General features: G+C 47.8%; 1 protein-coding gene across 1 annotated transcript in view; it reads left to right on the top strand.

Annotated features, from left to right (window-relative positions):
* UBXN7 (UBX domain protein 7) overlaps window positions 1–23,255 on the top strand; it is a 684,054-nt gene that overhangs the window by 587,663 nt on the left and 73,136 nt on the right. Inside the window, exon 9 of the mRNA XM_086943995.1 lies at window positions 2,178–2,598. Within this exon, the coding sequence (XP_086800121.1) occupies window positions 2,178–2,598 (421 nt within the window). The remainder of the gene's footprint in view (window positions 1–2,177; window positions 2,599–23,255) is intronic.

Genomic DNA, 23,255 nt, shown 5'->3' with positions numbered 1-23,255 from the left:
CTCACGTTGCCAATAGGTCTCGCAGTAGGAAAGTTAGAACCATTACAATTGCAAATAACAATGCCTTTTATTTTTTTTTTCATTTTAAAAACATAAAGGGCTTTGTCATTTACAAAACCAATAGCTCCAACTTTCCTACTGCGAGACCTATTGGCAACGCCAGTGCTTGTTTAGTCTTTGCAAAGCAGAGTAGGCCACTGTTTTAGTCTTAATAAAGCATGTGATCTAGAGCAGCATACACTGCATATGAGAAATGTAACTGTAACAAACAGTGTGCAGCTTGGTAGTGCTGTAGATTGACTTGTTGCTCCAGATGCGTGTTCATGGTATGACATTTTTTAAATTAATTTGCTTCTAAACATCTTTTTATATTCTACCATATTATGTCTTGCTTTGCATGCTTACTATTACTTACTGTCACCTGTCTGGGAAAACACAATCTGAGTTGGGATCTGTCCTACTGCATTTTGGGTTTCAGGACAGGGTATTCCAAGTCTCGAAACCAAAACCTCTACTTCGAAGATAACCTGTGACATCTTTGCTCAACACTAGATATGAGTGTGCAGAGAATGTGACTCTACAGCACTACAAGCTGTAAACTGTTTGTTACAGGTAAGTAATATGTTCCTTCTCGTGGGTGCCTGTATCCAGTGAATAGCACTAGTGCTCATTAAATATGTTGCTCCTGGTCTGCCTTGTAAAGCTTTACGTTGTCTGTCTATAGCCGTCTCATGTGACATCTCTAGTTCACTTCTCAGTCACCCTTGCATAATTCCTAAAGACCATTTACTATGGCTGTTTCTCCCCTGGGCTTGCCTGTGAGTTAATCCTGATAACTTTTAGATGGACTCATATAATTTACTTAGGCTGGCTGTGCATCTGGGCCATTTACTGTCATATTGACTGACTGCCTTTATACAAAGCATGCATTGAGCAGGTGTTCAATCTCTCTTTGGAGGAATTTAATGACATGCACTCAATCAGTCATGGACACTTTCTCATTCCGCTTTCCTTCTTTAGACCCAGGAAGGATGCAATGACCTAAGATGTGAAATAGTACACATTCTGTCCAAACAAAAATATTAAGATTAATCTAATGCCTAAAGTGGCCTATGTTTTGAGAGCAAGAAAGAGATTCATCTAATGTACTCTCAAACTTTAAAGTTTTGCACAAAACTAAATAAAAGGAAAACACAATGAATGGATTATATGAAATTCATTAAGAGGAACAAGTTTACCAAAACAAGCCTGTAATGTACATCAGTATAACTTACGATAATAAATGCAGTCTGCATGTATAGTCCCAAAAACAAAGCATTGCTAGGGAGTTTAGCTTCTGATGTTCAGTACTCCTACCCTCCCTAGTGGGATTTTAATGTGCTTGCATAGACTTGCTTCTTCTCACAGAACACTGTTTTGTATGTGATTTAATAGAAGGAACCCGTGTATGTTTTTAGTGGTAGGTTCAGTTATGTCCTGAAGGCGTCTTTCCAAGGGAAACAGGGGCTTAAATGATTGGCACACAGCCAGGAGAACCTTGCCATAAAGAAATGTATTGTCTAACTAAGAGGTCATTAATCTCAAAAAATGACTAGACATAATTAGGTGTGTTACGCTATAACTGACCTTGAAGACATGGATCTATACACGCTGTCGATTGAAAATGTTTCCCTAGTTAAATTTAATTGGACCTAAAACATGTTTGAATTTGTGTTACACCTGTCACTAGGGAGTACACAGGCCATTGTTGAGTAAGAATAACACTATCATGCTACAATATGTAAATAAATGTGAAAAACTAACATGTTTAAAACTAACTTTGTGTAAAGCAGTTTGATCTGGTCTACAACAAAGTGTGTACATTTCTTAGTTGAGTGTAAACTGAAGAATAGTTGCGACATGCCTCTGTGATCTATACAAATTATTCCTTTATCCCTTTCCTGGAATACATTTGGTGTAAGGTAAGATAAGGGTGCCACTGCAATCAAATACTGTTTCAACCAAGCCCTTCACCCACGCTGTAGGGTGCAACGTCTCTGGTAATGAAGTTGGGTGTCTGATCAGGGGTACAAAGTGCTATATAAATGCAGTCGCTATACAATATCACTGTTGCACATAGCCGCCATTAACCAGTTATTTTTTATATTCTTGCCTTGTGACACCCTTTTGCGACACAGGAGAGCCTCATTGATGCCAGCGAGGACAGCCAGCTAGAAGCAGCTATCCAGGCCTCTTTGCAAGAGACTCATTTTGATTCCACCATGGTTTCCAAGCTTGAGAAATGCTCAGATGACGAGTCTGAGTCTGAGCCCTTTTCAGGGAGCGAGGAGTTCATCTCTGTGTGTGGCTCGGATGATGATGAGGTAGAGCCAGAAATACCCAGCAGTAAGGCACGAAAGTCTCCTCACAAGGACATGAGTCACTGGAAAGATGGAATTCGGCCGCCTCAGGCATCAGCTTTTTTAAAGACTGATCCTCATCCTTCTCCTCACACTGCTTGTGTGGCTCCAAACCATATTGGGTCCTCTGGTAGGGAAAAGGAAAACTCTGAAGAGCCTGAGAAGCTTAATGGTTCTGGAGATGGGATCGAAGCAAACGGTGAGTAAAAATACCAACCTTTTCCTTTGACTTAAATGAATGTCTTCTGTCCAGCATATTTTGTCAGGTCTCCTTTCACCTACATGTCCTTATGAATCAAATATGTGTCCCTTGAACTGCGTTAACCGATATTTATTCAGCAGGTTACATATCAACTATGTTTTTAATGTTACTTGACATTGCGGTAGAAACTTGAAATCCACAAAAAGGACTCACTATACTTTATCTCTTATTACCCCTATCCATATTCCCTAACATAAGACTAACTCCGTGAGCCTATGGTCAGCAGTTCTGCATCTGTTGGATGTTCTCTCAACACTTTGGCAGTAATCTGAGGGACACAGTTCAAAAACAGTCTCTCCAAAATCATTCGGGTTTTTCCCCCTCTCTGACCTGCTTTGCTCAACTTGTATCTTCAGCCCCTTTATGCCTAGGCCTTTTGTTTTATTGTGATTTCATTTCTTTTTAGTTCTGCATAATCTCACGTTTTTGAGACCTTTCGGATGTGTACAAATTTTATCAGGGTAGAGCTCAGTTATAGTGGCTTCCGAAGGATTTGGTTCCCAAGCACATGATTCTTTAGCCACATTGCACATATAGACAGATGTGGCTTGCCCTAGCATGAGACCAGGGGAAGGAGCTTCATTTTTTGCTTCCTCTCTATGGTAGTTTTATGAAACTCCTTGGGGTCCATGTCTATAATTTCCACCTTCAGTTGGCAATGAAGATCCTATGGCTAGAAAATGACTGGAAGCCTTATTGAGTAATAATGCACAATGAGATACTAAGAAAATTTTAGGGATGGATGTCCTCTTCGGTGACCATAAGTGCAACTTGTTACACTTGCAGTAGGCCTTGTGTGTTGGGCACTACACCATTACTCTGACTCCAATGAAGTTAGTGTTATCTGAGCAGTATTCTGGTTAAGTGCTGACATTTACCATTAGATTCACCAGTACTTATGCACACTAACTGGATAGCCATGTGACTCCTTTTTTACACTTGAATATCTAGTTATTGTGATGTTGAGCAGTCAGTTAAGTGGTTACTTTATGTGGAGGCATGAGTTAGACATTAAAATATAGTGTGGTGCATTGCATAACAATCAAGCTAGATTACAAACGGTGCTATAATTAAAAAAATAATAATAGTACATTTGTTGCTGGCCTTAACGCAGCTAGGTAAGCCGTACCATGTTTTGCTCCTGCTTCCAAGTATGAAAACATAGGAAAATCCACCATTTACCTCTGCCACGTAACCCGTGCGTTTTTCAAGGGTTAGTAGGTGTTCCTCCGTTAGTCAATGATCCGGGTCAAAGTCTTCACCTTAGTGGGTGTAGCGTGGGGTTAGGAATGGACTGGAGACTTTCGGGTTAGTGAAGGTTTTATTTTTATAAGTGCTCTTCTACTACGAGACGTCAGTCTCTCTCTCTCCCAAACTCCGCCCGGTCCGTGATTGCGATTCCACTCTTCAGCCTGGATGATCTTGCCCTCGTCCTGTCAGCTTGTCGGAAGGTAGCACTCTGGTGCCCGGCGTCGTTCAGCCCCAAAAGAAAACCCACAAAGGGGAGGCCGTCAGTCTCGTAATCAGTTTACACGATACCCACAAGGAGACTTGGGGTGTATTGGGACACCGGTGCTATACAAATATAAACAGTGCTCGGGGTTAGTGAGGAACAAGAGTGTGGAGAAGGGTGGGGTGGAAGGACGCGGGAAAGGTTGGGAAGGATTATTTACATCTTTATACAAGAGGACTTCCTCCCCTTCTCCCGACCCGGATTGCCAAACGCCGCTGTACCTGTGTGAGCCACACTCCTCCCTCGGGAGTGTGGCACGGCGGTCCACCGAGTCGTTGGCCTCCTGGCACGCCTCCACTGACTCTTCTCCCGTCTTCTCCGCACTCTTCACCTTCCTTGTTCCGTTCTCCGTTTCCTCCGCTTTCGCTCCCGACCTCCTCGCTCCACTCCGCTTCCTCCTGGGTGACGTCGCACACTGAGTAGAGGGCTTCAGGGTCTTTGACCATTCCGGACCCTCTGTCGTCATGTGGGGGCGTGGTTTCGTCACCGTCGTCGGCCCGGTTAAAGGCGCCCTCCTCCTTTCCTTTGGTGTTGGAAAGCAGTGGACAGCTGGACCAGTCCTTCTGAGGGGAAGGATGTGAGGCAGAGTCAGCGACCCACCAATCAATCGCGGATGCCTCTGTTACCACCCCGCTACAGTGGGTTACATGGCCTTTTGTTAGCCATCTTCTTGGGGTCTGTTGTGGAAGCTGAAATAGTGGACCCTGGCCTTTGGTTTGGAGGTCCTCAACATAGGTAACTGTGGTGTTTAACCATCTGTTTGACTCTATGGTTGTCCTTCGGAAATCATATACATCTTGGATCAGTCTGGAGATTACTACACCCAGATGATGGGGCAGTCATTAACGGCTTTGTGTATTGAGGTGTGGCCAGTCCCATTCTGGGTGTGTGCGGGTGGAGCTAGATGAGTTTTGTCCAAACATGCTCATTGGATTGTGCATGTGTCTATCTCCATGTCGAGGTCTGATGGAGTCGGGCCTTTTTCAAGGCAAGTCACTTCTCCTTGCCTTACTCGGCTTCTTGGGCAGCCCTGTAGATCTTACATGTACTTTGTCTGCATGGGCACTTCGTTTCTTTTTGTGGGTTTTCAAGCTTGATGGGACACTGTAGGTTTACTTATGCTATAGGTACTGAGCTGATCCTCGGTAGCAGTCATTTTGCAGCCATTGGACAATACTGAACTACTCTGGAGTGTTGCTAAGGTGAGTAATGTTCATAGGTGGCAAATAGGTGACTTTCTGTGTGGGAGGCTGTGGGGGTTAATGTTCCCAGTTCAGTTTGAGATACATTCCATCAGAGGTCTGACTATGGTGTGTGTGTGTGTGTGGTGGGGAAAAGTCTTCGGTGTTGTGCACAATCTCTAAATACCTTAAAGAGATGTGCCACTGATTTGGGCTGCTGGACTGCATAACAGCTGCCAGATAATGCCAGTTACATACTTGATTGTGTATTCCCAGGAATGAATGGAGCGCAGTAGACGTCCCTGAGGAAGCCTTTTTGGGGGTTGCCTACATGGAATCAGGTTAAGCTGTGGGATTTTGCAAGCCCCCTTAGAAGGCCTGCCTTATATGAAAGAAATGGACTGGTATTTGGACTGCGCCGGTCCGTCGAAGCACATGCTGCCAATCTGGTTAAAATAAGTCATTGTTATTCCCAGACTGAGCTGCTTGCGATTGGTAGGCGTATAACTGTGTGCAAACAACTGCGGTTGTACGGTCTAGAGGGTCCCTTTGGGTGTATATGCTGTGGCTTTGTGTCTTTGACTTCGGCTAGGACCAGCTGCCCTTTTCCTGATAACTCTACGACTGTCTTTCATCTTAACTGCAGCTCACTAGCTAAACACTTTGCTGATGTTTACGACCTCCTGGAAGACAAGTCCCCTGATGTCTTGTTCCTCACTGAGACTTGGCTCTTGGAGGACATGGCTGCGGAGCAAGTACTTGCTGTCCCGGAGGGCTATGTGATCCATACCCTCAATAGGTCTACGAAGGTTGCGGCATTGCGGTCATTCTTAAAACCGAGAACCCTTGCATCATTATTAAGCAACCTGCCACCAATTGTGAATGTGCCCTTTTCAAAATCGCTCTTAATCCCAACTATACAATGTCGGGTCTATTGATCTACCGATCCCCAGGTCTGTCCAGAGGGTTTATAGATGCTCTCTCTGAGACAGTCAGCACCCAGGTGGTCAATAACTCTAATTTGTCAATCATAGGCAACCTTAATCTGCTTCTGGACAATCTTTCTGATCCTGAGGTGTTGATCTCCCTGGCTGATCTCGCTGCATGTCAGCTCGATCACCGAGTATCAAGTCCCAAGCACTCGGTTGGCCATCTACTAGACCCTGTCTTTACAAATATACACTCCCTCGTGGTCCTACCCCCTGTTCCGATGGGCTTGTCTGATCACTATTTAGTCCCCATGCTGATTCACGATATCATGCCAGCGCGCAATCTAGTGAAAACTTTTTCTCTTAAACGCCCCTGGTATAAATGAAATTGGGAACAATTTCAAACCCATCTTGCTGCCACCTCTCCAGCCTTTCCGATTGACCCTAATGAGGCCAATTTGGTCTTCTCCAATTGAATTAATCAGCTTTTTGATAGCCTTATTCCTGCCAAATTGTCCATGAACTGTCATCCTAAATCTAACCCATGGTACAACACCAAATTAGCTGCCTTACGGAAGATCTGCAAGAAGCTGGAGAGAACCTGGAAACAGGACTTTGATCCTACCTCCAAGAATCTCCAACGTTCTGCCGTAAGGCGATACCATAGGGCCATCCAAGTTGAGCACGTAGCATTCTACGCCGAGCAAATCAGAAAGCGCACTAATCCGGCCAAGAGCATTTTTACGATAGTCTCAGATCTTAAAACCCAGAAAGATGTCGCAGGCTCACTGATTTCCTCTGACCGACAGTGCGATGAGCTGGCTGCCTTCTTTGTTAGGAAGGTAGAAGACATTTATAAAAGCTTCCCCTCGGTCCTGACAGGCCCCCCTGAGATATCTTGTGATTCCACAAATGGTACCCGTGAGGTTTTCCCCACTATCACTCAAGATGCTCTTCTTACACTTTGTTCCAAAGTCACGTCAGGCTCTCCAGCTGATCCCCTGAAGCCCGACCAATTCCCCAAAATTCTTCCTACCATCATACACTCATTGGAACAGGTGATCAATGGGTCCCTGAGTGCAGCAGTCGTACCCATGACCTGGAAACAGGCCAGGGTAATGCCGCTGCTTAAGAAACCCTCCTTAGGCCCCAAAGAAACAGAAAGCTTCCGGCCAATCTCCCTGCTACCTTGGACTGTGAAGATTACAAAGGCTTACATTAACTCCTTTCTCACGGATTATCTTACTGCAAACCACATGCTCGACCCCTCTCAAAATGATTTCCACCACGGCCACAGCACCGAGTCGGTGCTCTTGGCCGTGACTGAACATCTTTGGAAAGCCTTAGACGCGGGACAAAACGTCGGCACTGATCCTTTTGGATCTTAGTACAGCGCTTGACACGGTGTCTCATGCCATTTTGCTGAGTCATCTGGCAGAGGCTGGAGTTACTGGCTCAGCATTTAAGTGGCTGGCATCCTTTCTCGCGAACAGGACATTTCAGGTGGTTGCCTCCCCCTTTCGCCTCTTGTACCTTCCCTATAGGTCAAGGGGTTCCACAAGGCTCGTCCCTGAGCCCTCTGCTTTTCAGTCTTTATTTTCAACCTATGGCCGGAGTAGCCAAGAGCAGAGGACTGACCATGGTCTCTTATGCAGACGATACACAGTTGGTGGTGGCTTTCTCACGCGACCCCGAGCAGGACGCCTTGAAATTTCGTGACAACCTCTTGGCAGTTGCCGAGTGGATGATCACCAACTGTCTCCAACTGAATGCTAACTAGTCAGAGGTGTTGTTGATGGGAGGGAACCATGACCGCTGGAACGAGCTTTGGTGGCCAAAGAGTCTAGGCACTGCCCCGTCCCTAAGCCTGTAGTGAAGAACCTGGATGAACACTTCACTCAACTTTCAGACTCAAACCAAAAAGGTGGCGGGAACTTGCTTTGGTCTGTTGCGCGGACTCAAATCCATCCTGGGCTTCTTTGATGCCCCGACGAGCCAGATCATTATCCAGACTTGACTATGCCAGCTCTTTGTATCTGGGAACCAACAAGTCAGAAATACAGAGAGTCCAGAACGCGGCCGCTAGATCCCTCTTCGGTCTGCGCAGAACCTGCTCAGCGACAAGTGCCATTCGCTGTCTCCACTGGTCGCCTGTGGCCAGGCGAATCGAGTTTAAGGCACTGTGTATTGCCTACAGCATCCTGAATTTGGCATCCCCGCAAATCTTGACCGACCTTCTCTTACCCTATACTCCCACGCAATTGCTTCGATCTATGGGACAATGACTGATAGTGATCCCTCGCGTGAGAAGGGTTTGCGCCAGAGGTCGCTCCTTTCGGAAGAGAGCCGCCATCCTCTGGAATTCCCTGCCGGCTAGTAAGTCCAGATTCAAGGGCTCATTGACTATCTCTAATTCAGGAAAACCATTAAAACATTTCTTTTTCCTTCTCTGTAGGCTTTCCTGTGCCTTTCTGTGCGTGCCTATTTTTCTGCTGCTCAGTGCCGGGACGCCTCTTAGCTGGGGCAGCTGTTGCTCTTTACAAAAACGCTTAACATAACATAACCTTACATTAGTTACACGGTGATGCCAATGGATTGGATACCTCTCCAGAGCCTGGCATTCTCTCCCATTCTAACCTGCCTAAGCAGGAGGGAGCTTTTGGTGCCATGGACGTGCGTAGTGCTGCGGAGGTCTTGGACCTGTAGGTTCCTACTGTAGCGGTCAAGACCAATGTCTTGACTGAGGTCCTGCAGCCGGGCGTCTCCGCTTCTGAACCTTTGCTTCCATTTAATGAGTCCTTAATGGATATTCTTCTGGGCATTTGGTGCAAACCCAGCAGAGGGGCTCCTGTGAATAGAACAATCACCTGCACTGGGCGAACAAGCCTTAATCAAAGCGCATTCAATCCCCGAGAGCTTGGTGGTCGAAGCCTCTACTTCCCGTGGCGCATTCCCTTCTGCACCCTGAATAGGGAATCCAAGAGGCAGGATCACTTCGGAAAGAAAATATTTTCTTCCACCAGCCTAGCATTTCTGTCAGTACACACAGCATGCCTCTTGGAACGTTACTCCTATTCCCTATGGGAGTTAGTTGGGCATGTGCTGGGACAAGTCCCGGAGGAGGTCCGGGCTATCCTTTCCCAAGCTGTTGCAGACAGTAGGGATGCATCAAAGTTTACTACACGCTGTGGCTTTGACGTGACAGACTCGCTGGGCAAAGCGATTTCCCCAACGGTGGCCGTTAGACTCCATGCCTGGCTGAGAACATCGGTTTTCTCTGGGGATGTCCAAGCCACCCTGATGGACATACCCTCGTCCGTCTCTACGGAGATGGAGCAGACGCGGCGCCAGAGCGCTTCATGGAGTCACTGGCTACGCCCAAGTGCTTGGGCCTCTCTCCCATCCTGTCCTATGTCTGCCTTTCGCTCCTTTCGAGCTACGAAAGGGGCTTCCAGCCACATCAGCCCTATCCTAAACAGAGGACCGCACAAGTTTTGCAACCTCTGCCTGGCTGTGGGTGCGGCTCACCCCTATCCCCATTGATTGGCCAGCCAGAAGTCTGGTCAGACCACAAACCCCCCTGCCTCCTCCACCTCCAACCCCTCCTAGTCTGATCCTCCAAGATCATGGGCGTCCAGTTGATGACATGATACACGATCACCTCCACCACTAGCGGGATATTACAGCGTACAGGTGGGTTCTACGTCTAGTCCGAAGGAGCTACTTTCTCCATGCCTCCTTCATACTGATGAAGGATCACCTTAGAGAGGAAGTCATGACTCTTTTGGCCAAGGGAGTCATAGAGAGGGTTCTGGTGCCAAAAGTAGACTGTGGTTGCTATTCCCGCTACTTTCTGGTCCCTAAAAATGACAGAGGCCTTCGTACTATTCTCAACCTCGGTGCCCTCAACTGCTTCTTCGAAAAAGAGATGTTCAAGATGCTCACGCGGTCTCATGTTGTCTGCCCTGGACCCAGGATGCTTACTTCCATATTCCTGTCTTGCCTACCCACTCATTATCGCTACCTATGGTTTACAATGGGCCTCGAGCACTTCAGTTTGCCGTGCTCCCCGTCAGCCCACTCATCACCGCTACCTATGGTTTACAATGGGCCTCGAGCACTTCTGTTTGCTGTGCTCCCTGTCAGCCTCACCAGTACCCCTCTGGTGTTCACCAAGGTCATAGCAGTGGTTGCAGCTTATCTGTGGAGATCAGGAGTTTGTCTTCCTCCTATCTCGATGTCTGGCTGCTGATGGTGGTCTCGCCTCAGACGATAGTGTCTTACCCCCAGACTACAGTGAACCTTCTGCATTCACTAGGGTTCACTATCAACGTGCCAAAGTCACACCTGACTCCTTCCTAGAATCTCCCTTTTATGGGAGCTGGTCGGGACACTGTGCAGTTTTGGCCTATCCTCCCGAACGGTGAGTCCAGGATATTCAGACTGTGATACAGAGGTTTCAGTACCTATCCTGGATTTCGGGAGACTGACTGAGGTTGCTGGGGCTCATGGGGTCCTGCATCCTGCTAGTGAATCATGCCAGATGGCACATGTGGGCTCTGCAGTGAGACCTGAAGTTCCAATGGATGCAGTATCAGGGAAATCTCACTGAACTGGTGCAGATCTCGAAGAGAACATGCGCAGGAACTGCGGTGTTGACTGGCAAACGACAAATAGGTTAAAGGCATGCCCCTCTTCTTTCTCCACCCAGATCTCACAGTGGTGACAGATGTGTCAGACCTGGAAAGGGGCGACCATTTGGGGGAGGTGAATATCAGCGGACTATGCCCTCTCTGACAGAAGCCAGGCTCCACAACAATTGTTAGTGCTTTGTGTGATCCAATTGGTACTGAAATCCTTCATACTATCTATCAAGGGAAGGCTCGTTCAGGTGTTCACGGACAACACCGTTGCCATGTGGTACTGCAACAGACAAGGCAAAGTTGGGTCGTGGACCCTCTGTTAGGAGGCCCTGCATCATTGGACTTGGCTGGAACAACAGGGAATATCCCTGGCGGTTCAACACCTTGCTGGTTACCTGAACCCCAGGAAAGACGTTGATGCCTAGCTGATCACGAGTGGCATCTCCATCCGGAAGTTGTGCAAGGACTCTTTAAGCCTTTGGGAGAGACTTTCTTACATCTGTTCGCTTGAAGAGAATGTTTATTGTCGGCATTTTTGCACATTGGAGTTTCCGAGACCGCTCTCGCTCAGCGACGCTTTTAGTCTCTGGTTGAGCTGAGGCCTCCTTTCTGCCTGTCCACCCATATCACTCCTGTTCAGAGTGCTCAAGAAGATCAGGAGCAGCCGGGCACCAGTCATTCTTGTGGCTCTGGGCTGGGCATGGAGAGTTGGTATCCTAAGCTTCTGCAAATGAGCATTGATTCTCCGATTAGGCTGCCCCTTCGGTAAGATCTTCTGTCGCTGCAGCAGGGGAGGAGGTCCGCCACCAAACCTGTCAACGCCCGTATCCTTGAGTGAAGTAGGCTGCTACAGTTGACTACATTTAACATTCCTCCCGATGTATGCGATGTTAATCTGAAAGAGACAATAATTTACAGATTCATTACCTTTAGAATTACCCCCAAGCGTCGATGAGTGGGGTCGGTCGACTCTGCGTCTGTCGTCAATGTTGTGGTTGCTGGGATGACATTGCAGTGTATACGCTGCCCATGCGCACGGACATCAGTTCTTTCATTTTCCGCGCCAGCTTACCGCAGATGCAGAGAAAGCACCCCTTTAGTCACTTTTTGACTAAACTTTTTCGACGTTTTATCAAAGTCCTATTTGAGTCTTCGACTTCTGGTGCACAAGGGATGTCCCATCGTCGGACCGGCTTCAAGCCTTGCGGGGCCTGTCACAGGCTGTTGTCTGTGACAGACCGCACCTCGTGTGACTTTGGTGTCTGGATCGCGACCACGACCCGAAGTGATGCTACGACTGCTGAGCCATGAATCCAAAAAGCAGTCTGTAAGGTCTTAGAGTCCCGGCGGTCTGCTCCTCGTCGCTCCCGGTCTCGTTCGCGAGGAAGGTCTCAAGACTGCTCATGGAGCCCCACACCTCGTCTCATTCCAAGTCTTCAAAGTCCTCAGGTAAGTCTGAAGGCGAAGAAGCACCGGCACACTTTGCCTTCTCCCAGTAGGTCGTCTGACGCAACGCTGGACCCAAGGTGTCGTGGCTCTAAGGCTCAGTCTCCGGTGCCTTCTTCAGGGACGAATCTGCGCCTCCCCCCTGTTTCCGGGAGCCGGGGTGTCCATCCAGGCCAAGATCCAGATCTATGCTGGTCGATCTTACCCGACCTTCCCCGGTTCTGATCCCTACGACGATGCCCCTGGCCGCCCTGTCCCCATCCTCACCCCCAAGATGGAACCGGAACCGGACAGACGTCGAAGGGTACTTTTGTTCTCCTGTTCATCCCTGGTGTTCCCTATCGCCCAGAAGGTGGTAATGAGTATTGGGAGGGGTCGCTGGACCCATTACCAGGCCAGCTTGAAGAGCTAGACTGGAGAGAGAACCTGGGTGACACCAGTGGTCTGGACACTTCTCAAGACCTTGGCATGCTTTCTCCCTTTACCGTGGCTACGGAGGGAGCATCTTACGCTGTGGTGGTGCAAAGGGCAGCCAAAGCCTTGTGCCTGGACCCCCCCTTCAGTGCCAGTCAGGACTAATCTCCTGACAAAGGTGCTTCAGCCTGCGGCAACACCCTCTGAACCCCTTCTGCCCTTCAACGAAGCCCTCACAGGGGCTCCTGTGGAAAGGACGATTGACCGCCACCCATCTCTCGGCTACCCAGTTTTCCTCACCCAACACCCTTCGCCCGAGAACTGGGTGGTCCAAGCCTCCCCTTCCAAGGGCGTATTCACTTATGCTACCCCAGACAGGGAATCCAAGAGGCTGGATCATCTTGGGAAGCACATGTTCTCTTCCTCCAGCTTGGCACTGCGGTCATTGAATACTGTGTGCCTCTTGGGCCGATACTCCCATACTATCTGGGATATGATCGCACAAGTGCTGCCTCAGTGCCCGGAGGAGGCCCGGGCCATTATTTACCAAGCCGTGGCAGATGGGAGAGACGCAGCTAAATTCATGATTAGGTATGGACTGGATATCACAGAGGCAGAACGATTGCCACGTCAGTAGCCTTTAGGCTCTATGCCTGGTTGAGGACGTCTGGCTTTTCGAGGGATGTGCAGTCAACCTTGCTGGAAATGCCCTTCGATGGCCATCGCCTTTTTGGTGACCGATGCTGCGGCGTTGAAGTGATTTAAGGATTCTTTGCTACGGCCAGATCCTTGGGCCTCGCTGCATCTTCCCATCCACCCCAGTCTGCTTTTTGTCCCTTTCGAGGCTACGGACGGGGCACCCCACCACGTCTGGCCCAGTCTAGACACCGGTCCACGCAAGCTACCCAGCCTCTGCGTGGCTGTGGGACCCAACAACCTCACTGGTCTGGGAGCCAGCGGGCAGGCCAGTCTACTCTTTCCCTCCCTGCAACAGCCTCCAAGCCTTCCTAGCCCGACCTTTCAGGGCCATCAGTGGGCGACAGGATTCCCAATCACCGCCCCCACTGGCAATCCATCACGTCAGACAGGTGGATTTTACAAATAGTCCAAAGGGGCTGCTCCCTCCCCTTCGAGACTGCCCCTCCCTCCCACCCACAGTCTTTCTATCACATGCCAGAGGATCATTTGTCACTTCTCCACCAGTAAGTTGCAGCTCTCTTGGCCAAGGGGGCTATTCAGTGGGTCCCTGCACTAGTAGTCGCTCATGGTTGCTATTCCTACTACTTTCTGGTGCCCAAAAACGATAAAGGCCTCCGTCATATCCTAGCCCTCAGTGCCTTCAACCGCTTCCTCCGCAAGGAGAAGTTAAAAAAGCTCATGTTGGCCCAGGTCCTGTCTGCCCTCGACCCTGGAGACTGGATGGTGGCACTGGACTTGCTGGACACATATTTCCACATTTCGACAAAGACCCTAGAAAAGACAAAGTTGTCGAAGAGCAGTCATGAAAAGGACTCTTCGACGTCAAAAAAAGAAAGGGTTAAACAAGCTTTGACAAGCTCCAAAAGAAAGGCAGAAAATCTCGACGCCAAAACACAAGCGTCTGAGTTGGAAAAGAAAAGGCTCGAAGATGAAATGGCGAGTATCTTACAAGGCAAGAAGGTTTAGACAAGAAAATTAAACCATTCAAAAGTCTGCCAAAAATTTTGACCGAAGCCGAAAAAGACGTCGAAGAGCTAGAGCTGCTGACTACGCCAGAACCAGTCGAGGAAGAGGAGGAAGAAGAGTACTACTTTGAGGCGGAAGTAGAGGAAGAGGTCCAACCCTATCACGGTTCGGCGACCTCAGAGGCGCAAGACATGCAGTGGCAAGATCTTAACGCCGAATCACCAGAAGAAGGGGTAGACTCCTACCCCTTGAGGTCCTCACCACCAGATGACATTGGGATGTACAATCAGGTGATAAAGAAGACTACAGACACTTATGGAGTGGGAAAAACGCAATCCTGTTTTCTTCTAGAGACCTTGCTACCAAAACAAACAAGGAGGCAATTCCTTCCAATGCTACCAAATGTGCTGGACCAGGGTAAGGAAGCTTTTAAAGAACCTGCTACATGTAAGGCTGTAACAAAAAGGGGTGAGAAAAAATACAAACATTCCTCTTAGGATGCTATGTATAGCAGGGGTTCAGTGCCAGCTGATTCTATGATAACTTCCACGGCTAGAAAGAGAGCTAATGTACTCACTAATGTGGGGCCACCACCAGACAAAGAGAGCATGAGAATGGATCTCAAGAGAAGAAAGGTGGAGCGAAGTGCGGCAATTCAGTGGTGCATCGCAAATTCAAATGCATTAATCAATAGACATGCATATCAACACTGGGAGGAAGTTGGTGAACTACAAAAACATCTGCCAGACCAATTACAAACTAGGGCAAGCCACTTAGTAGAAGAAGGGAAGAACCTGGCGAACACATGTTTAAAATCAGCCCTAGATGCAGCTGAAACATCTAGCAGACCGGTGATGATTGGGTCACTGAGAGAAGGCACGCCTGGCTAAGAATTTCAGGTTTCAAACCAGAAGCACAAAATAACTTATTAAGCACCCTGTTAAATGGTGAACAACTATTCTGAACAACTGTGGACGAGAAATTAAATCAATTAAAGAAAGAGAATGAGACTGCAAGGTCCATGGGGGTACTACAATTCAGAGGCATACGTAAGGGGGCACCATCACAGAGACCAGCAGGCAGGGGTAACCACCAGCCTGAAGCCTCACACCAAACTTTTCAGCAAGGTCACCACGGAGGAAGCCAGGGCCAGCAACAGGGACAACAACCAGGTTGGCAATAACACAGAGGATAATCCTTTCGAGGGCGCCCTGGTGGACGAGGCCAAACGCAAAGAGGGGGACAGCAACCCACCTCCAAGTGACTTCACTGCAAGGTTTACGCACACTCAAACAAAATCTCAGAGGATGCAACAGCAGACAAACATAACAAAAGAACATACCCAAAGAACAAACAATTCCTCCAACATATAACACCAGTGGGAGGCAGGATAAGAAACTTCTTCAAGGAGTGGAAGAAAATTACATCAGAGAAATGGATATTAAACATAATACAATATGGATACTGCATAGAACTTGAAAAACAACCTCCAGGCAAAAGACCAAACAACAAGGTTCATTCAGCAAAATAACTATCTCATTTGCTCGAAGAAGCACAAGCTTCTGAACAAAAATGCCATAGAGAAGGTACTGTACAAGGAAAGGAACAAAGGCATGTATTCCACGTACTTCCTCATACCAAAGGTGAATGGAACCTTACGACCAATACTAGACCTAAGTTTCCTAAACAAATTCATAAAGACTCAAAAATTCAAAATGACAACCTTACAAGAAGTAATACCGCAGATACAGGAAGGGGAATGTGAGAAGTTGGCCTGGTATATGATGTTCACTATTCTAGTGAGCACCTTGCACCAGTCCAAACCCTTATGGTGATGGTTGTAAAGTCAACCTTGTAGACCAGCTATCCTAGTGGTAGCATGGATAAAGCAGTCTTAGGCTAAAACTTCAGAGAGCATGTGAAGCAAGCTGTTTTACCATATGTAACCCCTTTAATACCAAATGAAAGGACACCACACAGGTTATTTATAAAATATATATGTATTTATTTCTAACACAACTCCTCTGATCTCTTTATGAGGTCAGAGGCACAAGCACATAGCAAGATACTCCATTATCATACAATAAGTTGCACAATATACAGTAGGGCCCTAGGGGCACGTAAAACCATATTCTAAAATAGTGGTATAAGTACCACGTCACGGACAAAGAATAGGCCTAGGGCCTAGGGAATCGCTGGGGCTACGCTGTACTACCAAAGGTTAGGAAGCAGGAGGCACACGGGAGGCGTGTGCAGTGTCTAAACCCACACGCAGGTTCTCATAGGAATACAATGGGAACTAAATAATTGGAAACTAGTTCTTTTAGGACACTTCCGGATGGACTGGGAGAAAGCTACTGAAAGCCAGGACACCTAGGATAGTCAATACCCACAGGAGCACCGGAGTACTCTCGTTACCTCACCCACAGGAGACGGTTGCATAGGTCTCAAAGTGTGTCTGGTTTAGTCGCTGAATCCTATGGCGACCTGTGAAAGACGCTGCAGGCGACCAGGAGAGAAGTGTCCGGTTGGATCCAAGGGCCGATCGAGGATGAAGAGTACCTGAAAGCAGAGGGGACAGAGTCTGGGTCAGTGACCAGGAAGGAACCAGGCGAAGTCGTGAAGCCATCAGGTGATGTCGTGAAGCTTGTCTCTGCAGCCACGTGGACCAGGAGGTGTCGACGATGACCAGGAGCTGGGCACGGACTGTCCCACGAAGGATCTCACTGTTGGCGGTGTCTGCTTCCGGATTGGAGTCAACCAGCCTTGGCAAAGGCAACCCACGCAGGATTCGAAGATGGCTTCTGATGCAGGCCAGCAAGGCCTGAGGGGCTTCTCCTTTTCAGGGAAGCAGGGGCCAGCCTGGAGCAACCAGGCCAGAAGTGTAGATTCAAAGGTTTGTCTTCACAGAGGCCACTAGCCAACGGGCAAGTAACCGGACAGACACGACGTGCACAAAAACACTAGCAGGCCCCACGCGGCACTCGAGTGTGGAGGGCTGTGCGTCTGTGTAGAAGGTGCTCGGGGCTGGGGCTTCTCAATCCCCAATGCACAACTTCGAGGGTGCCTCAGAAGCTGCACAAGTAGCAAAGTGCAGGTTATTCAAGATGGCCGGTCCCATGTCTCTCGTCGCCTCCACGGGTCTCAGCTTTGCTGTGGCTGTGGATCGGACTCTGTGCTCGGGCTCCGGCGGGAGCGTCGACAACATAAACCGCAGATCGCTGGATGGTGCCTGTTTGCACAGGGTGGTCACTCCTTGACCACAAGGGAGATTCTTCAGTCTTCTAGGTTCAGTAAAATATCCAAGGTCCAGAGTTTCGTTTCAAGTTTCAGTTCAGGTTAAATCTAAAGTCTCTTGACTCAGCTCCTACCTATATACTAATCTGAGGGGCTGGATTACCTGCTAGGTCCCTCCTATGGGTGGGACCAGGGAAGGGGTGGGTTACACCCCTTTCCCTTTGTCCAGTTTCACGCCAGAGCTGGGGCTGGAGTGCCCCAGCAACTGGTTTCAACCGGACTATGCATGGGACACCTTGTGTGCCCCAGGCAGTGTCTCATTTCATTCAGCCCTCCCTGCCCCGATACACTATGGCGTGTCTGGGGTGGTGCTAGCACCTCCCAAGACAGGAAACCTATTGTCCAAGCCTCCCTTGCTGGAAGGACTCCCAGCAGCAGGAGGTCAGACTTGTGTCTCTGGTAGCAGCATCCATTTTGTGATGCTGAGGCTCTGGTTAACTTTAACCGGGATTAACAGGAACAACCTGTCTTCTCCCTCTAGAAGGGTGGAATGCTACCCCCTCGCCAGAACTGGCGAGGGGGTAGTATTCCAAAGCGTATGACACCTTACACGACATGTTTTGATAAAGCCAAACCAAAGTTAGCATTCAACCGCGAGGATTATAATGCACTTAAGAGTATATGGTATGGCTATATCATAGAACAGCTATAAGGACATGGTTCCGAAAGCTCATGCTAGAGCCTCATCTCACATAAAACCATGCACTCTGCCTCCAGGATTGTTAAGGCCTGCCATAGGAGTGACTTATAGGTATATATGTGTCTATATGTAAAGGTAGGTATAGGGATACTACACCTAAGCAAGGGGTGATTACACGACCTTGGCCCAGCTGAGTGATCAGCCAGTTGTGTCAATGTGAGTGGCCAGCCAGGGGTGGCATAATACATGCTGCAGCCCCTGGTAGGCCTTGAATGCACCTATGCCCTGGGTACCTATGGTACACTATCAGGGGCTCATAAGGTGACCCAATTCCCAATTGATAATGTACCTAAAGTACATGGTATGAATTTAGAGAGAGAAAAGCTGGGGTGTGGGTCCAATTAGCAGGCCCACAGCCACATTAAGTCAAAAACCAGTAAAGCAAAAAGTAAAAAATGGGGTGACCATAGGAAAGCAGACCCTACTCTCCTACAGGGAATACATGACAACTATGACTTAAAGGACGCTTGCTTTTACATCCCCATGAATAGCATCACACAAAGGTCTATTGTTGTGATCAACAAAACACCCTGCCAATTCACAGTGCTAGCATTCGGACTGAAATCAGCACCAAGAGTCTTCACTAAATGTCTAGCAGCAGTAGCGGCCCACCTAAGAAAGCAAGGGATTCATGTGTATCCATACCTAGACGACTGGTTAGTAAGAGCAAGCTCATAAGATCTTTGCAAAAAAAAAAACATACAGAAAGTCATAGAGACATTGGTTCAACTCGGTTTCTTAATAGACTGGGAAAAATCATCAATGGAACCCGAACAAGTAAAGATATTCTTAGAGGCAGAAATCAACACATTACTAGGAAAGGTATTTCCAAGCACAAACAGAACATTAGCGATACTGAAGGAGACACATCTATACCACAAGGGGGAAGCTCTGGCAGTGAGGACAGAGGGCAAACTGCTAGGGATGATGGCTTCATGCATTCATCTAGTCCCAAACATTCGACTACACATGAGACCATTCCAGGAATGAATTCAACAACAATGTTCCCAGGCAACAGGGATCTAGTGGTTTTCACTCAAACAGTTCATCAAGAGATGGCAAGGTGGAACAGAAAGAACATAGCACAGGGGAGACTTCTCACACAACCAACTTCAAAGGTGACCATTACAACGATGCTTCCCAGCTAGGATGGGGCGAACACATGAACAACCTCAAAGTAAGGGGATTGTGGACACAACAGGATGCAATAAAACACTTCCTGGAGTTAAAGACAGTGTTCCTAGTCTTAAAAGCCCTTCAGAAAGAGCTTTACGGGACAAGGGTGTTAATCCAAATGGACAATACAACTATAACATAATATAACATAACATGAGAACTATGGAGATGGGCAATCCCAAGAGAAATAGACTTTCTACCAATACATCTTCCAGGGAGGGACAATGTAGAAACAGACCGGCTGAGCAGGCAAGCATGAGCTTCCCACGAATGGGAAATGAATCAATCGGAAATCCTAAAAATATTCAACAAATGGGGAACTCCGCAAATCAACCTATGTGCAACACCCCAAAATGCAAGATGGCAACACTTCGCATCCAGGCAACCGTGGAAACAGTCCCATGGGGATGCAGTATGGATAAACTGGTCAGAGACATTTATTTACGCTTTTCTCCTGATACCACTGCTACAGAGGGTACTCAACAAGTGCAGGATCAGCCACATGACATTAATACTCCTAGCACCTCAGTGGGCGAGACAAACCTGGTTCTCTCAGATAATGGAGATAACTCAAGGGGCAATGCACAAGTTGCCCAACAGAAAGGATCTCTTAACAATGCAGAACAGAAAAGTGCTACACCCAGAACCAGTAAGCCTAAGCCTGGCAGCATGGCTTCCGAGGACGTAGAATTTGCTCACCTCAGACTACCAGAGAGCGCAATGGCAGTACTCCGAGAAGCGAGAAGACCTACAACATGGAAGTGTTACACAGCCAAATGGAAAAGATTCTCTCTTGGAGAAAAACGTTCAAAGAGGATCACAAGAGAATTAACAGTACTAAAATACTTAACCTATTTACTACAGAATAAACTGAGCTACACAGCTATAAGGGTACACTTAGCAGCAATCATAGCGTACACAAGGGGAGAAACAGAGAAGAGTTTCTTCACATCCCATTTGTCAAAACATTCCTAGAAGGAGCAAAAAAGATAGCACCTCCAAAAAGGATGCCACACCTGCATGGAACCTCAATGTAGTACTAGCTCAAATGACGAAGGCACCATTCGAACCAATCCACAAAGCAACGCTACAAATGCTCACAGTAAAAATTGCGTTTTTACTTGCAATTACATCACTACGTAGAGTAAGTGAATTGCAAGTTTTAACACTGCAAGGGCCCTAATTCCAAATACACAATGACAGAATTGTTATGAGAACTGACCTACAATTTATGCCAAAGGTGGTATCAAAGTTCCACGTAAACCAAGCAATACAAATACCAATTTTCCAAAAACACAAACAGAAAGGGTATTACACACCCTGGACGCCAGCGGGGCAGTCATGTACTGCATAGAAAGAACCAACGAATACAAAAAAAAACACAATTCTTTGTATCATGTGCCAACAGTTTTCTTGGATGACCATTCATAAAGAATGCCATTGCAAGATGGATTGCACAAGCAATACAGTTGTGCCACAAACAGGCGGGTCAGACATTACAAAGAGCACCACACGCTCACTCAACAAGGAAGAAAGGAGCAACATTAGCTTCTCTAGAAAATACGCCTATTCAAGACATTTGCCAAGCAGCAACATGGTTTCAGTGCACACATTCACAAAGCACTACTGTGTGGATATTCAAATGAATAAAGAAGCACAAGTAGGACAAAAGGTCTTAAAATATATATTCCCAAAACCAACGCTCATCTTCCACCCAACCACCACAAAACTAGCAAACCTCTACAAAGTCTATGCACAGCATAGTGAATCCAGAAAAGGGTCACGCTGCAAAACGTATAGTTTCTTACCAGTCGGTGTAGTTTTGCAGCTTAAAGAATTTTGTGGATTCACTAGCAAACCAACCCTCCTCCGTCAGAAAGATAAGACAGAAGGAAGAAATAAATTAAACAAGAACGAAAAAAAAGAATCCGAAGATGTCGACCAAAGGTTGGAGCTTCCGTCCACGTCATAGGACACCAAATGGTGGTATGTCGACGCCCACGAAAAAAAAAGAGAGAAGAAATACAATTCCGGACCCAACCACTAGATGATGGAATAATGCACAGCATAGTCAATCCAGGAAAAACTTCTAGCGGCAAAACTACAGACAGGTAATAAACTATACGTTCACTATGCTCCCCTTTGGCCATACCAGTGCCCCTCGGATGTTCACGAAGGTGATGGTGGTGGTCGCTTCTCATCTGGGCAGATTAGGGGTTCCAGTCTTTCTCCCACCTCCAGACAACGGCAGACCTCCTGCATTCACTGGAGTTCACTATCAACGTGCCAAAGTCACAACTGACTCCCTCTCAGACACTCCCTTTCATCGGAGCTGTAATGGACCCAGTGCAGTTTCAGGCTTATCCTCCCGAGCAGCGAGTCTGGGATACTGGGGCTATGATACTGAAGTTCCAGCCTCTGCCCGGATTTCAGTGAGAATGACCCTGATGCTGCTTGGTTCCAGGGCCTCTTACATGCTGCTGGTGGATCATGCCAGATGGCATATGCGACCTCTATAGTCGGACCTAAAGTTCCAATGAGCACAGTATCAGGGGGAACTGCACATCAGTTGTAGTGGTGATTAACAAACCGGACTGGGCACGGAGAGTTTGGTACCCAGAGCTCCTGAGTATGGCCATCGATCCTCCACTCAAACTGCCCTTTCAGGAGGATTTTTTGTTGCAGCAGCAGGGGACGGTTCTTCATCCAACCTGTCCAGTCACCACCTCTTTGCGCGGAGATTGAGTGGCGACAGTTGACAGCTTTGACCTTCCACCCCAAGTCTGTAATGTCAGATGGAATAAGTTTGTAGCACAGTGCACAGCTAAGGCTGTAGATCCCCTTACTGCCCCTCTCTCAGAGGTCTTCTTGTATATACTGTTCGAGGCATATGGGCTGCAGATGGTACATTTATGAATAGATTGCCATCTGGTGTTGGGCTCCGATGATTGCACTTGTTTTTCTCTTGGAAAAGTGTTTTGTCGTCACGAGACTGGTGACTCCTCCTTTGGGTGCTAGTGCGCATGGACATCGGCTCCATCCTTAGATTGTTTTTTTCCGCCATGGGTTCGGATGAGGATCGAAGCGCTCCGGATCGACTTTGAGAAAGTGATATTTCGGCGTGTATTCCCTTTCCAATTCGACGGTATTGTTATCGAACGCGAGTTCATTTCCATTCCGACGCGTTTCGACGTCAACAATAAACATTTTTGGCTTCTACGTCGACAAGATCGAGAGGCCTTTCTCGACGTAGTCCAGCCCGGAGTCCATGGAAAGAACTCTATTTTAAAAATGTCCAACGTGTGGTGCTAAGTTCCCACACAAGGACCTACACGAGGTGTGCAATCTTTGCCTATCACCTGAACACGAATCCAGGGACTGTGAAGCCTGCGCAGCATTCTCCTCCAAGTCGACGATTAGGAACCGTCGAGCCCGAAGACACGAGGTATCGAGAATGCAATCGGAGGCAATCCCGGAGCTGTTCGAGGCCCAGCACCCCGAAGAGGAAGAGGAATATGAGGACGAGTCGGGGTCGGAAGTGGACGAGTCTGATGTCGAAGAAATCGACGGTCAACAAACCGTGAGTGACGACGTTCCCTCACCGAAAAACCGACCCCGTTTGGTGTCGAC

This window comes from Lissotriton vulgaris, chromosome 11, assembly GCF_964263255.1.
Source record: "Lissotriton vulgaris chromosome 11, aLisVul1.2, whole genome shotgun sequence".
In the NCBI taxonomy this organism is placed as follows: Eukaryota; Metazoa; Chordata; class Amphibia; order Caudata; family Salamandridae; genus Lissotriton; species Lissotriton vulgaris.
This window is presented reverse-complemented; position numbering and strand designations above follow the sequence as displayed.